The sequence below is a fragment of the Phacochoerus africanus genome, chromosome 8 (assembly GCF_016906955.1).
Source record: "Phacochoerus africanus isolate WHEZ1 chromosome 8, ROS_Pafr_v1, whole genome shotgun sequence".
Lineage (NCBI taxonomy): Eukaryota > Metazoa > Chordata > Mammalia > Artiodactyla > Suidae > Phacochoerus > Phacochoerus africanus.
Genome location: NC_062551.1, coordinates 31,243,210 through 31,260,068, shown reverse-complemented (window position 1 = coordinate 31,260,068; position 16,859 = coordinate 31,243,210). Strand labels below are relative to the sequence as shown.

General features: G+C 42.2%; 1 protein-coding gene across 1 annotated transcript in view; it reads left to right on the top strand.

Moving 5' to 3' along the window:
- FTO (FTO alpha-ketoglutarate dependent dioxygenase) overlaps positions 1-16,859 on the top strand; it is a 389,974-nt gene that overhangs the window by 130,447 nt on the left and 242,668 nt on the right. Inside the window, exon 4 of the mRNA XM_047789791.1 lies at positions 5,982-6,125. Coding sequence (XP_047645747.1) covers positions 5,982-6,125 — 144 coding nt within the window. The remainder of the gene's footprint in view (positions 1-5,981; positions 6,126-16,859) is intronic.

Sequence of the window (16,859 nt, the reverse complement as noted above, 5' to 3'; positions counted from 1 at the left end):
GAGACACTTAAAATCCTTTCAAAGTTACTGGGGTTTAAAGGCAAGTAGGAGCCTATTGCCTCTGCTTGTTTCCAAAATAACACACGGGACAACTGTAATCCATTGCAGTTGCTATCGAGAATTACAGGTGCTTTTATTGGGAAAGTGAGCAACACTGTATTTATGCAATAAAAAATTTATCAGACGGTACAGCTTCCCTCCTCCCTACCCCAGCCCACGGAGGAAACCAACCTTCAGCAAAACATTATTTTAATGAGCACATTTCAAAGGTGCTGGATTTATGGGAGGCATCAGGCAACCCTGATTGCAATTACTGTCTGTTTGTCATCCCAGACTTTATTGATGCCACATTGAGAAGAGTGAGAGGATGAAAGTTAGAGGCGAATGTAGTCAACCAGCCCGCTGGGCTATAAACATAATCCCTTAGGGAGTTCCCATCTTGGCGCAGTGGAAACAAATCCAACTAGGAGCCATGAGGTTGCGAGTTGGATCCCTGACCTCCCACACTGGGTTGAGGATCTGGTGTTGCTGTGAGCTGTAGTGTAGGTTGCAGACGTGGCTCAGATCCTGCGTTGTTGTGGCTGTGGTATAGGCTGGCAGCTCTAGGTCTGATTCGCCCCCTAGCCTGGAAACTTCCATATGCCATGAGTGCGGCCCTAAAAAAGCAAAAAAAAAAAAAAAAGATCCCTTATAAGGACATCCATACTTAAGTGGCATTAAAACCACCCAAAAGTCATTGTAGTTTAAAAATTATTTCTTTTTCAAGTTAAGTTGTGGTTGCTTTGACCAGAGAGGGACATATGAAGAACTTTCTTAAAATGTTCCTAGTCTTTTTTCTCGGGTACTTGCTGTATCTGATTGAAGCAGCCTGAAAGCCTTGGGCTATAACAGATATAAATATTGATTTCTAATATCAATTCTTTTGCTGAATTGACCTGCTTATTAAATAATTTAACATGAATTACTTTATTATGTTTTGTGCTGGTATTAGTCACATGGCATTAGTAGGTATTAATCACATTGCATCATCATTATTTGATTCAGCCTCAGCTTCCTCACTAATATGTGCCATAGGTATCTTCATCAAATCACAAATATCAATACTCTAGAGCAGGGGTTGGCACACATTTTCTGTACAAAGCCCCAGATAATAAAGATTTTCAGATTTTCATGGGCCTTATGGTCTGTGTCTTAGCTACTCAACCTTGTTGTTATGTGTGAAATCAGCCATGGGCAGTGCATAAATGAATGGGCCTGACTGTGTACCAGCTAAACTGTATAAAAGCAGGTGATAGGCCTGATTTGCCTGTAGGCTAGAGCAAGGTTCATGGATTTGAATGTCTGTAGGGGCCAGGCAGGTGTAGCACAGGAGTCAAGTGGCTTACTGGGGACTGCCACTAGCGCCTTGTCTAAGAAGGACACCTACTTACCTGCAGCCATTTGTGACTAGCCCAGTGATACCCGATCTTGTAATTCAAGAATAGCTGGAGGAGTTCCTGTCGTGGCTCAGTGGTTAGCCAACCCTACTAGCATCCACGAGAGGACGTCGGTTCGATCCCTGGCCTCGCTCAGTGGGTTAAGGATCTGGCGTTGCCGTGAGCTGTGGTGTAGGTCGCAGACATGGCTCGGATCTGGCGTTGCTGTGGCTCTGGCATAGGCTAGCAGCTATAGCTCCAATTAGACCCCTAGCCTGGGAATCTCCATATGCTGCGGGTGTGGCCCTAAAAAGATTAAAAAAAAAAAAAAAAAGAATAGCTGGAAATTTGTATTTTTACTCAAAGCACTTTTATCAGTGGGCAACTCATTTAGATTTGTTCAAAAAATATGCTACACGTCAAGCTGTATACCTTTGTAAGATTTTTTTTCCTGGTCCCTAGGATCTAGTTTTGCAAATCCTGGTGTTTTCAAGTATAATGATGTATTATGTGTAAATGAGAACTAACTGGAGAATGTCATCAGGCATGGACAGCAAATATCTAGTTTGCTAACTACCCCTTCTAGTGCCTGAGACAGACATCAATAATCAGCCCTACCATTCTTTCCTGCTGAGCGTGGAGACAGTTTCAGAGTGATTCTCCATCAGGGCTCAGAAAAGGTCACAACCAGTGAATTAGTTTTGTCTACTCGTATGTAAGGTCTTTGTCATCCCTGTCCCAGAGGATTCTCTTTAAATTGTTTTTTGGATTAACCTATAGCTTTGGACTTTTTAATTTTATGACTTATTCTCAAAGAAATCTAGCTAATGATTGCTCTTCCCTAAAGAGTACTTGAGAAAATATGTATCAGACATAACAACATGTATGACAAAAGGTAAGATTCCATTCTTATGGCCGTATTAGACTTTAGAATCACACTTAAGGAATTAAAGAATATTCATGGTTAGATGGTGTCCTTAAAGCTTTTAGTAGCAGTCCTCCTTTGAGAGACCATAAACTTAGATTTCTAGTCTTCTTCTTCTTTTTTTTTTTTTTTCTTTTTATGGCTGCACCTGTAGCATAAGGAAGTTCCCAGGCTGGGGGGTCGAATCAGAGCCGCAGCTTCCGGTCTACACCACAGCCACAGCCATGCCACATCTGAGCTGCATCTGCAACCCACTCTGCAGCTTGCTGCAGTGCCAGATCCTTAACCCACTGAGCGAGGCCAGGGATCAAACCCATATCCTCATGGATACTAGTCAGGTTCTTAACCTGCTGAGCCACAGTGGGAACTCTGTTGCCTTTTTTTTTTTTTTTTCCACCATGGCTGAACAGAGTAATGGAAATGAATAGTTATAAAGGGGAGTGTTCCTTTTTTCCTTTCTCTTACTGTCTCTGACTCTGGTGCATAGTTACAGGAGAGTAAGATGTTCAGGATTTAGGGCCTCCGTGTATAGATGTGTGTACTTTGGGATTGTGTATGTGGCTTGCAGATCCTGCAGCCTCAGTAAAATGTGCTTTCTTGTCCATTTTGATCACATAAAATTTTGCATCTTTTGTATTCTACCCTTTGTGAGTCAAAACCATCCTTGTTTCAAGTTTGATCTGCGAAAATTCTACTCTACCTAGTCTAACCCTCAGCGAACCTGTTTCTCCTCTAGACCTGTTGAATATTGAGCACTGTTCTGATTTAGCAGTGTCATGCTTTATTACATTATTTGACTTAATTTGCGGTTCCCTACCCACCTTAATTAGCATTTTCCCTTCCTCCCACCCTAGCACAGTGAGGGCCAAGAATGGCGTGAATTGAAAGAACATTTTGTTTTGAAGCAAGCAATTTAGTACCCGTCTTTGGATGGCTTTTATATGCCAGTTACTAGGGCTCTAAGTGTGGGTGGAACAGAAAAATGGACCCTTGAAGACCAGGGATTGAAGTCTAATGGAATTTAAAATGTTGCCTTTTGGGAGTTCCGGTCGTGGCGCAGTGGTTAACGAATCCGACTAGGAACCATGAGGTTGCGGGTTCGGTCCCTGCCCTTGCTCAGTGGGTTAATGATCCAGCGTTGCCATGAGCTGTGGTGTAGGTTGCAGATGCGGCTCGGATCCCGCGTTGCTGTGGCTCCGGCGTAGGCCAGTGGCTGCAGCTCCGATTTGACCCCTAGCCTGGGAACCTCCATATGCCGAGGGAGCGGCCCAAAGAAATAGCAAAAAGACAAAAAAAAATGTTGCCTTTTTAGTAATCAGTGATGAACAGGTACCACACTGCAAGGACAGCTACACTGGGCATAGGTCTTTATTTCATTCACTGATGGATCCCAAGGGCTCAGGTCAGTGCCTGATATAGTAACTGCTCAATAAATTTTTTTTTGTCTTTTTTGTCTTTTGTTGTTGTTGTTGTTGTTGTTGCTATTTCTTGGGCCGCTCCCGCGGCATATGGAGGTTCCCAGGCTAGGGGTTGAATCGGAGCTGTAGCCACCGGCCCATGCCTATAGAATAGGACCTCGTTGCTTATTCATTCTAAATGGAATAGTTTGCATCTACTAAACCCAAACTCCTCTTCCATCACACTGAAGCTCTTTATATAGTAATAAATAAATAAATAATAAATAAATGCCCTCGCTTGTTCATATTTCTTTGTGAATTGTAGAATCAGCTTGTCTGGTGACCAGCCTCACTTACCTGAAAATCAATCCTGTTGATATTTTTATTGTGTTCGTGTCAAATTTATAGATGATTTAGGGAGAACTGGCATGTCCATGATGTTTTATCTTGTTTCTAAAGAACATGATATGTCTTTACATTGTTTAAATGAGTCATTGTGGGGCTAAAGGGCTTTGTCTCAACTTTGAAGCTATTTCTAATGATTCCTTCTTAAAATAACGCTGGCTTTGGAATTAAGGTAGATCTATATTATATCATGTTAAGGGACTAGCCACCTGTTGCTCTCTTGTTGAGGTTTTTATCATGAAAGGATGTATTTTTATCAAATACTTTTGTGTATCTCTGGTGACACGTATTTTTTCGGTTGTTTTCGTCTGTAAATACGATGAATTTTAAGTATAAGCCTTTGCGTATTGAACTCTCCTTGTACTCATGGAATAAGTTCTGCTTGGTCATGGAGTGTTGTTCTTTTCATATGCTGCTCGATTTGAATTTTCTTTCCTTCTGTAGTTCTATTTCCTTCCTTGACTTACAGTGGGTTTACCTCCCAATGAAGCCTGAAAATATCGTAAGTCAAAACTTATGTAAACTGAAAATATCATAAGTCAAAAATGCGTTTAATACACCTAACCTACTAAATATCATAGCTTAGCCTAACCTGCCTCATACATGCTCGGAACACTTACATTGGCCTACAGTTGAGCAAAGTCATCTAACACGAAGCCTATTTTGTAATAGTGTTGAATAGCTCATGTAATTTATTGAATATTTCACAGAAAGTGAAAGTTTGAGTGGTTGTATGGTACGGAATGGCTGTTAAGTATATCGGTTCTTTACCATCATGCATGGTTGACTGAGAGCTGCTGGTGCCCAGCATCCTAAGAGAGTATTGTACCACATCTTGCTAGCCCAGCATAGAATCAGAAGTCAAAATTCAAAGTATGGCTTCACCTGAATGCATATCCCTTTCACACCATTGTAAAGTTGAAAAGTAGGGGACTGTCTATATTTAGGAATTATGCAATTATTTTTAGATGTGAGACTGATGTGTGCGTGTGTGTGTGTGTGTGTGTGTGTGTGTTGGATTTTGATATCTATTCTGTCTTTGTGAAAAGAATTTGAACACATTTCTTTTTCTATGTTCTTGAACAGTTTAAAGTGCATCGAAATTACCCACTTAATTGTTTGATAAGAATTCTCCTTCTCAACTTCTCTAGGCCTGTGTTTTCCTGAAAGAGAGTCCTTTGCCACCTTCCTCTCTACCTTTTGTGGCTTGTGTAGCTTTTTTACATCTTCTGGGTCAGTTTTGGCCATTAATATTTTCCTGATTTAGTTACATGGAATTGAACAAAATAATCAAGGTTCTTTTATTTTTCTTGTTGTCTAGGGTTATTGTCTCACCAATTTTCAGCATTTTTGATTCAAAATAAATGACAGGCGTTCCCGTCGTGGCTCAGCAGTTAGCGAGCCCACCTAGCATTCATGAGGATTCGGGTTCGATCCCTGGCCTCGCTCAGGGGGTTAAGGATCCGGCGTTGCCGTGAGCTGTGGTGTAGGTCACAGACACGGCTCAGATCTAACATTGCTGTGGCTGTGGTGTAGGCCAGCGGCTATAGCTCTGATTCAACCCCTTGCTTGGGAACCTCCAAATGCTGCGGGTGTGGCCCTAAAGGACAAAAAGACCAAAAAAACAAAAGCAAAAACAAAAATAAAACAAACCAAAAAGAAATGACATGTTAAAAAATATTCTAAGAAATGCATTTTTAAAAATAGGGTATAAAAGGAGCGTATCGTTCACTTCTCCGTATTTTGTTAAAACTTCAGTTGTTCCTGCGCTAAGTGTTATGAAACCCGGAACTCCAGATGGACCCTTTCCTTTCTGACCACTCCCTTCTCTCTCGACAGGCCCTGAAGAGGAAAGCGAGGATGATCCCCAGCTCGAAGGCAGAGATCCCGATGTGTGGCATGTTGGCTTTAAGATCTCATGGGACATAGAGACCCCTGGTTTGGCGATACCCCTTCACCAAGGCGACTGCTACTTTATGCTGGGTAATTGGTTGGATCTAAGCCGTAGTGATGCTCTGGTGTCTCAGTTTTAGATAATCGGCTACATATTTTGAATATGTCTTTTGAAAGAAACTCTTTAGTTATTTTATAGTGACAGTGAAATTTCTACGTGTAACCAGGATTTGCTTTTTAAAGATACTACCAACCGTATTTATTTATGTATTTCCGCATCCTCATGGATCCTAGCTGGGCTCCTCAGCGCTGAGCCGCTGAGGAGTTGCTCAGGTTACTGCCAACTTCCAGAGTTGCTCTTCTTTGCATTAAAAGAGTTTATGGAGTTCCCCGAATGTGCTAAACCGTGTTCAAGATTTTTTTTTTTTTAATATCAGAGCCACTACATCATCTAAATCAACTTATCCATGTGACGTTTTAGAACTATGTCCCTGTCTGTTTAGGTTTTTAGTGAAACTTTTTTCTGGTTTTGGATCGAGTTTCTTCGCAGGAACAGCTGACCTGACAACCCAGCCTTTTCCTCCCCTGCCTCACAGGGAGCTTCCTTCATTTCCCTCATTTAGTTCTTTGGGAAGCAGTATTTCAGCTGTGGTCAGGCTGACTGAGGCTGTGGAGGTTGTAGAGCTCGGTTTTTTTTGCTTCTTTGCTCTACGTTTTTGGCTTTATTTTTAGACTTTCTGTTTGTTTTCTGATCGCAGTGTGCAAACAATATCCTTTTTGTTCCTCACAAAGCTTCTCATGGTTTCTTCCATCCTTGGCTCTGACTCCTGATTATTTAGGGTTGTGCTCACTCTTACCTGCCTGGAGGTGTTTACTCATGTCTTGGGTTTTAGAGCCAGGAAGCACCAAGGCTCAAACCCAGTATATACAATAAGACTTATTTCCCAATTAATAGAATGTTTGGGGAGTTCCCATTGTGGCTTAGCAGGTTAAGAACCCGATTAATATCCATGAGGATGCGGGTTCGATCCCTGGCCTTGCTCAGTGGGTTCAGGATCCGGCATTGCCGTGAGCTGTGGCTTAGGGAACAGATGTGGTCTGAATCTTGCGTTGCTGTGGCTGTGATGCAGGCTGGCAGCTGCGGCTCTGATTCGCCCCCTCACCTGGGAACTTCCGTATGCCCGTGGGTATAACCCTAGAAAAAGAAAAAAACAATTACTAGATTGTTTGTGGAGGGCCCACTGAGTTCTGTGTGCTGTATAAGGTTCTGGAGAAGATTTTAGAGATGGATAAAACGTGGTCCTTGCCTTGGAGGAACCATGGGTTTGGTAGAGCCCTTTTGGCCAGCACCTCGTTCAGTGTTTTTCAGATTTCAGTCATTTTACACATCAGCTTCAAGCTTCTTGCCATATCCATGTGCTACCTGTACTGTTACTACTTATGTAATGTTTCTCTCTAGATAAACTCACTTCTCTTCTTTCACTGAAATGAATTTCTTTTCTTTTTAAAAAATTTTTAAAAGTTTAAAAAAATTTTTAATGAAACTATCGTTAATTTACAGTGTCATGAAATGAATTTATTTTAGAAGGGGATTTTTATCTCGCCGTCTTAATGGGGAAACCAGTATCACTCGACCGAATAGGAAGCATTGTAGAGAGAGAAAGGGCAGCAGGATTAAGTGCCTGCTGCTTTTGTTTGCTGAGGCTCCCGAGCCTGAGCCCTGCGCTGTCCTTGGGAACTATTACAGAGAGGTGTTAACTGTATCAGTTGGGGCCAATCTTGGACTTTCTCCATCATGTCAGTGGGAAGATTAGCAGAGCATGAGGTAGGCAATTACTTTCTCACGGTGCAATTAAGTGGGGAGTTTTTAAATTCTTCTCATAGGTGAGTCCTGCATTTGTTGAACCCTGATCTCAGTAAGCTCCCAACCTTGCCTTCCTTTTGCATGTCGCTTTACAGTACGGTTTCACATAAGCAATTTCATTCAGTCTCCAAACAGCCTTGCGAGGGACATGGTGCAGGGACCATTCTGTTCTTAAGTTAATTTGGCCATGGTCACTCAGTTGAGACAGAACAGGGACCAGTGTGGGTTGCTAGTTTCATATATGATGATTTTCTCAATCTTATAGGGGCCATTTTTAGACTTGACCCGGAGTCGCTGAAATCTCCATGTGGGGATGCTTTGGGGGTGAAGGTCGTCTCTTCACCTGCCCCTCCCCTTCTTGCCTCAGATTCTAAGTTTCTGTTCTGAAGTCTTTGCCCCACCGTTGAGCATCATTTGTAGGTAAATAGACTATTATTTCATTGTTTAATATACCACCCGGATGTGGATACTTACCATGAGTGTAAATGGGTGTTAATTTCAGCCAATAAACCACTTTCCTTTTGGACATTTTTTAAAAAAATTAGAGTATGGTTGATTTACAGTGTTGTGTTAATTACTGCTGTACAGCATAGCGACCCAGTCATACATATGTAAACATTCTTTTTCTCCTCCTGTCTTCCATCATATCCTTTTGGATATTTTGTTCACGTTTCTATTCACATTTTGCATCTTTAAAAGAAGTGAGAGTCAGAATGGTGCTTTTTTGGCATAGCTTTATTAGTTTTCTGTACATAAAAGTGGTAAATACACATCGTAAAGGCTCAGCTACTTTCCATTTATGTAATAAGATCTCATGCTCTTTTCTGATTGTAAAAGTAATGCATGCTCATTACTGAGAAAAGAAACAGTACTGAAAAGTACAAACAGAAAGAAGAATATAAAAATCAGGTTCATGGCTATTTTAGGACCGTCCTTGTCAGTCTTTCCTATGTGCACAGATATATGTATTCGGAATCATAGTGGTATATAAAGAAACAGCTACATTTATTGGGTACTAATGCCACGGCCAGGCCTTCTTTGAATTTTCCCAGTAACCCTGAGAGGTAGATACTAGCTCTACTGAGAAAGAGAAAATGAAGGTTAGATTGATGTCATTCCTTAGCACTGGTTGCACAGCCGGAAAGAAGCGCGGATTGGAACTTGTCATTTTATCCGCTTGAGCTCTGACGCCCATGTCAGGCCATCCCTCCTTTCGCCACATGGGTGCCCTCCTCACCCCACGTGGGCACTTGCCCCCAGCTCAGGGCTTCTGTGCCTTCCTACCCCTCCCTCAGCTCAATGCTTCTGCCTTCCCTGAAGGCTCTAGGACTAAGTTGTTCAGAAGGAAGAAAAGAAGTGTGACGATGTAGTCGTTTCCTTCTGTTTTCCCATTTTTTTCTTCTGTTGAGGTTTTTTTTTTTTTTGCTTTTTAGGGCTGCACCCACGGCATATGGAAGTTCCCAGGCTAGGGGTCCAATTGGAGCTACCCTGCTGGCCTACACCACAGCCACAGCAGTGCTGGCTCTGAGCTGTGTCTTTGACCTGTGCCACAGCTCACTGCAATGCCAGATCCCCTAATCCACTGAGTGAGACCAGGGATCAAACCCCTGTCCTCATGGAGGCTAGTTGGATTTGTTACCACTGAGCCTCCAATTTTTTAATTTTTTAAATTAAAAAAAAAATTATAGTTGATTTACAATGTTGTGTCAATTTCTGCTGTACAGCAAAGTGACCTAATCATTCATTTGTATGTGCGTATGTATATATACACATACATACATACGTGTATAAATATACAAACACATGTACGTGTGTGTGTGAATATGTACACACATTCTTCATTTCTTTTAAAAGTTATGTTTTTCTTGGCTCAGAAATACATCAGTAATGAAAATATTAAATAATGACATTGTCCTTTTGACATACATTATAATGAATATACATATTAAGATATACATTGGTTCCCTTTAGGTGTTGTAGGTGATAAACGGGACAAGTGAGTGTTGTTATTTTATTGGAGCTGACATCCAAGACGTAATATCTAGTCCTGATTTCCGAGTTCCTGCTTTCAGATGTAGGTGAAATTACTGATAAGCTATTGAGCTGGGGATGGAGAATACATTTTCTTATTAAGAGGTCATATATATTCCGTTTCTAAAATGAATTTCCCTCCATCTCCTCTTAGACAAAGCAAAACAAAAATAAAAGCAACCATGGTCTGAAGCTACCTCTTCTCTTTACTTTTCAAAAGCCAAATACTATCAAGAGCTGTGCGGAGGGACCCCAACCCTGTGCTGATATCTGAAATCTGAACTTCATAGCACTTATGAAAAGGAAACAGTTTAGCTCAATTTATAATAATATATTGGTCTGCAGAGGAAGTGCAGACTGAACCCTGCTGTCTCAAGTAAATACTCCAGGGGTGTGTCTGATGGGGAACGTGTCGGGTGCCTGTAATAAATCCACTGCCTGTGGAATTGAGTGAAGGCCCTGCTGGCAGTGCCTGAGGACACGCTTAACTGGGGTTGTCACGGTTTTACTTTTAAATTGGAATCTTTGCCCTAATCTCTGGGTTAGACATGACCAGATTTGCAAACAGATTTACAATTTTCACTAATTTTCCAACCAGGACTTCAAAACGCACTTAGAGAAGAAAAAAAAAAAAAAATACACTCTGGTCTTTCTCAGAGTAGGATGATTTACTTTGCCACAGATGTTTTCCATAGACTGAATGCAACCAGGGACTTAGGGACTTGGAAGTGGCTTGGAGACCAACTTCGGGGTTTGTTTTTTGGGGGAACATATGATACAGTTCAAGGGACACCAACCAAATTATGTTCATTAACCAGGAGCTGAGTGTGGAGGTGGGATGGTTCAGGGCAAAGGTGAGTGCCGGGTAAACGTTTTGGGCAGAGTCTCCTCCCCCACCTTTCATTTATTTTGATGATATTTTGACACGTCACTCTTCATGACCCTGTTCTGTCTGATCTCTTTGGTTTCCTTAGGTCCAGCTACATCTCTGTTTTCACCTGTCTTTCACTACTATAGCAGTCAGCTCTTTCAAAACTTCAGCTGCCAAGTAAAAATTCCACAACAAAAAAGAAAAGAAGAGAAAACAGCAGTATACATTGAAATGCTCAGCATTTCTTTTTCGCTTCGGTTTGCCCTCCCCAATGGGTAGAATAATGGGAAGGCCGTGTCCGGGTCAGGTGACCAGGTTCCAGCCACCCCCCTTGTTCGTTGGTCATGCATTGTTGGCACCTCTCTGAGCCTCTGCTTCCCCTGGCAAACTACATGATGCTTGCTCCCCAAGGCCAAATCAGAAAGGATACGGGCAAGTCTGGTGCAAAGTACGACTTGAACATCCGGACTCGCTGGAGGCAGGGAGCTGGGTTGTGACGGATCGGAGAAGCAGTGAGGGAGGGGGTGACAGGGGAGTGCTGAGTGCTGTATTCTTACCCTGCTGCGTGCCCTGACGTGGGCCAGCTTTGCACCTAACTGTTCCAGGTATATGTTTCCGTGGCCACATCAAGGAGCGACAGGCAAGGGAAATCTCCCCCATTGATCCTTGAGGGCGAGAAGAGTCAACATCTGGCCATCGTCAGATCTGAGCGGAGAAGAGTCAACATCTGGCCATCGTCAGATCCGAGCGGTAACCTCGGTGGAGGCCAGGTTTACCTGGCCCGTGGTTATTAAACAGATTAGATGCACCTTCTCTGAAATACCTATGGTTTAGGGGAGCAAGACCCAGCGCCCTAAGGACGTTTGATGTGGTTTAACCTGAAAATGCTCCATGCTTCTCTTTTTGGGGTCCAACACGAGCACTCTCATTGGAGTCTGTAGCTCCCTGAGCAGGAAGAATGGAGGCCTCCAGGAGTTTCAAGTCTCTTCACTGGGGCTCCTGTGGGACTTCACCTGGGGACTGTGGTAGCTTTGCCAGTCTCCCAGGGGTCCCTCCCTCCTGCCCGGGTTTAGACATTTCATTCAAAGGAAAAGCCTTTTGTTATTTCTTCCTCTGACCCCACTCCCTTCCTCCCCCCCCACCTCTGACTGACCAACGGAAAGTCAAAAGTGCCAATAATATATGGCTTCATCATAAATTCTAAATAATTATACTTTATTACCTCTCATGGGTCTTGAAATATAGGTGCTGTGTTCTGCTTTCTGCCAAGGCCAGGGAATAACACAGAAAGAGTAATAAATTATAACTTGAGGCTGCCGTCGGTAAGCTTGAGGAATTGCCATTTAAGTGGAAAGTGCTTGAACAGCCAAATGAGCACCTGTCATGTTTATTTTCACTTTGAAAAGTAGGAACATGACAGGATAGTTTCCACCGCTTGTCCAGCGTGAAGTTCCCATCTTCTTACCTGCTCAGCAACTGCAAGATTCGCCTCTTGCTGTTCACTTTCTGCAGGGTCGGGGATGTGTGTCTCCTCCGGAAACTTTTGCACTTAAATATGCTCCTAAATGCTGACATTTTCCAGCATGGGCTTTTTGTCTTGAAACCTGATTTTTTTTTTTTTTTTTTTGGTATTTAGTTGAATGGGGGAGAGGACACCTCTGGTGGAATAGGTGCCGGGGAGAGGAACCTGAGTGTCTTCCTAGGTACTTGGAAGGATTTGCCTCTTGCACATACTTTCTCATAATATCCAGTCTTTTTGCTTATTTCTGTATTACTTCGATTGTGAACTTGACTTGAAATGCGTGTGATGAAGCACCCACAGAGGGCCAGGCACTGTGCTGGAGGATTTGATATAGTTTATTTCTTTCTCATAACAAGCCTATGAGGTAGGCAGTCTTCTCCTTCGGATCACCATTTCTTCCCAGAAAGGAAAATTGATGGAGTCTGACTGCTCGTGGGTACATGGTTTCTTTGGGGGGTATGAAAATACTCTAAAATTAGTCTGTGGTGATGGTTGCACAATCCCGTGAACATAATAAAATACTGTGAGTTGTATACTTTCAATGAGTGGATTGTTTGGTATGCGAATGAAATCTCAATAAAATTTTTTAGAAAAGGAAGTTGAGGCTCAGAGAGGGAAAAAAAATCACGTTTGGGGCGACATACCTTCTTCTGAAGCTTGTGTTTGAATCCAGGTTTTTCTGAGACCAGAGCTGTTCTTTCTCCCTCGAAACTATCCTCTCTCTACTAATTTCATGGGATCTTTTTTCTTGAAAAATGTGGAAAAAAGGATACTATTTGAGCAGTTAACAGATGAATACGCATATATTCTATTTTTTTGTTTGTTTGTTTTTTAGGACCTTACCCTCGGCATATGGAGGTTCCCAGGCTAGTGTTAGAATCAGAGCTACAGCTGCCGGCCTACACCACAGCCACAGCAACATCTGATCTGAGCCTCGTCTTCGACCTGCACACACAGCTCACCGCAACGCCAGATCCTTAACCCACTGAGCGAGCCAGGGATCGAACCTGTGTCCTTGTGGATGGTAGTCAGATTCATTTCCACTGAGCCATGACGGGAACTCCTTCTTTTTAAATTTAATAATATGTCCTGGAGGTCTTTTCATGTCAGTTCTTCATTCATATTATTGTTTTTATTATTATACACATAATATATGTGTTAAGAAGTAAAAATTCAAACAGTTGAGTTCCATGTAAAATGAAAAGTGAAAAACCCTTCGCCCTCTGCCCCCCAAGGTCTCTTTCTTATAAGTAACTACTTTTCACTGTGTTTGCATTTTATTCTTTAAGTGATTCTCTTAATGTGCTTAATACTTCTATGTTTTTCATCCAACAACCTTAAGCACTATCAGTTTTTCTCTGGAAAAAAAAAAAATGTGGAATCGGCTCTCTTACATTCTCACACTCTTGCTAACTTTGTTAGTTTACATTTGGTTTTAGTTTTCTTCTTCTTTTGTGGTGGGGGGATGGCGGGGGGCACACACCTGCATCAAATGGAAGTTCCCGGGCCAGGGATTGAATCCAAGCTGCAGCTGTGACCTATGCCATAACTGTGGCAATGCTAGATGCTTAACCCATTGGAGTTCCCTTAGTGGCTCAGCAGTTAACGAACCTGACTAGGATCCATGAGGATGCAGGTTTGATCCCTGGCCTTGTTCAGTGGGTTAAAGATCCGGTGTTGCCGTGAACTGTGGTGTAGGTTGAAGACGCAGCTCGGATCCCATGTTGCTGTGGCTGTGGTGTAGGCCGGCAGCTGTACTTCCAATTTGACCCCTAGCCTGGGAACTTCCATATGCCATGGGTGCCCTAAAAAGCAAAAAAAAAAAAAAAAAAAAAAATCCTTAACCCACTGCACCCCAGTGGGAACTCCTGTTTTTCTTTTCTTAATTGATTACCTTTAGGCCAAGATGTAGATGCTCTCCCTTGACTTCTAGTATTTCAACCATACCATTGCTTTCACGTTTTTGAAGTTCGTAATGTTTACATACCAATCTATAATTTTAATAAGACAGTCAGTTTTATTCATTGATTCTGAAATCTGAAAACCAGCATTGAACCGTGCTTATGTATTTGTTAGTAAGCGTAGAGCCAGACAGAGTGACTGGATTCACATACAGAAGATGTCCTCATCCTCTGTGACGACTAAAACCTGTGTCAGTGGCAAGGGCATGTTGCAAATGTCAGGTCAAGATTTTACACCGCGTCAAAGGCTCAGACTCATGCTGCATTCTTTAGCTAGCTTTGTATTTGAACCATGACTTTCTTGTGTCGATCTCTCTCTCCCCCTGGAATTCATAATTGGTCTTTCTTTATTCTTACTGATTGAAGATTCGTGCTATAGTGATAGCTCTGTGCCACTGGATGTTGTGTCGTACCACATGCTTAATGTTTCGGTAAACACAAGCTTTGTCAAGCCCCCCCGGCACAGTTATCCTACTGAGATTGCTTCTCATTTTACTCCTTTGCGGATTCCATTTTTACTTGGGTCCCTTATCTTGGTCCTTCTTGGAATTTTCTAAAAAGTGCCTTCTATCTACCGTATTTTAGATTCCTGAGAATGTGTACCCTCTACAGAACACGACATAGGCTTTGAATATGGTAGGTGCGTTAATAAATCATTGTTGAATCAATGAGTGAATCAATTATTGAACAAACCAAGGATTGGCTTTTTATCCTCGTCTTACTTCATGGCGGTATGTCTTGGCCATGTGGGCAAAAGGAAATATTTATTCTATCCTTGAAAGCTTCTGGCTGGAAAAGAGTTTGAAGGTCCTCCTCAAAACAGATGGCCATTCATCTAATACTCTGTGATCTCCAGGCTCAGCCTTCCGAATCTTCCACGGCCCTCTGTTCCTTCAGTGACCCACAGTTTTTGTCCTCATAGCTAATCCAGATAACCCTGTAACATCCGAGATTCTTCCTAAATGACAGTGTCTGGATCCATCTATACATTCTGCCGCACATTTTTTTTTTTATAAGAAAACTACCAAAGGATAACGGAAATGTGTGTTTGTGGGTTTTTAAGCTGCGGACGGTTGTGTTACCATGAATTGTCACGTCTTTTTATTCTCTTGTGTTTCATTCAGTCGGTCATGCTGTATGAAGGTAATTCTACATCTGAGCTGGGTAGGTGGAATTTTCCCCTTTGGCTGGCCGTCTTAGCATGCCTTTTCTGGCTCTCTGTCTTCCATGACTCCTAAAAGCATGAGCTGTGGGAAGGAATTTTTCAGGCTTTTAATTTGATGCTGTGTACTCATTACCTCTTCTGTAAGGATAGTGGAAGAATGATCATGAATGAAGCCTTAAAAAAATGTGTTTATTTTTTAATTGTCTTTGGTTGACCGAGCTCAGAACTAGACAAGGAATGAGTTTGACTGAATCGATGAGTCCCTGCAACAGATTTCAAGGCCAGACTATATACCCCATGATGGAAGATTCATTCAACTCTTTCCCTGGGATGATTTTTTGAGGACCAATAAACATTTACATTTTTTGTTTTGTGTTGTTTTTTTTAGGGCCGCATGTGTGACATATAGAAGTTCCCAGGCTAGAAGTTGAAATTGGAGCTGCAGCTGTCGGCCACAGCCATAGCCATGCAGGATCTGAGCCATGTCTTCGACCTAGACCATAGCTCACAGCAACCGAGGATCCTTAACCCACTGAGCGAGGCCAGGGATCGAACCCACATCCTCACGGATAGTAGTTGGATTTGTTTCTGCTGTGCCACAGTGGAAACTCCCTAAAAATCTTTAAAAAGATATATGGATATAGTCCTTAGTCAGTTCATCATAGTGCCTTTACCCTAAAATTGGTCCCAGCACAAACCCTTCTTCTTATATTTGTTCATACTGTTCCTTCCATCTTGTCATGTTGTCCCCTTCATCTAGGTACATGTATAACTCAGCTATTTAAGGGTAGCATTAAAAAAATTAAATACGCACAGTGGCAAGAGTACCAACCATCAGTGTGATTGCCACAATTCTCTTTTTCCCCTCTGGACTGTGGCGATTGATATAGCAGTCTTATCTACTAGAGTGAGCTTCTTCAGAGCCGGGATTATATATATTCTTGTACTGCACGCAGCACTTAGTGCCTTGTATATAATAGGAACTTGCCAAGTATCTGGAGAGAACCGTCTTTCTTTCTCACCATAGCGGTCTTCCACACTTGCCAGTGGGAAACCAGATGTGGGATAGGAGTGAATAAAGAAAGAAGTAAGAAGGTATATGCAGGAACAGAGAGCTTTAAGTGGCTGCTTCTGTTTCCTTCATTAACTTCGGGAAGTTCTGGCGTCCACAGTTCATTGGAACCTTGGGTGGATACGATGGCTCTGTTTATCCAAAGGAGGAAAAGAAGAAAATGACTTCATTCAAGTTTTCTGTTAACCTAACCTCCTTCCCTTCTTATCTCTTCATTTCTGCAACTCTCTCTGCCCTCCTGTCTCTTGGGAAAATTTGCAACCTAGAAGAGTAAAGGCAGCCCTTACCTCCATGGGATTCAAGTTCTATTTGCCAATTGAGAAAGCAAGAGTGAGTTG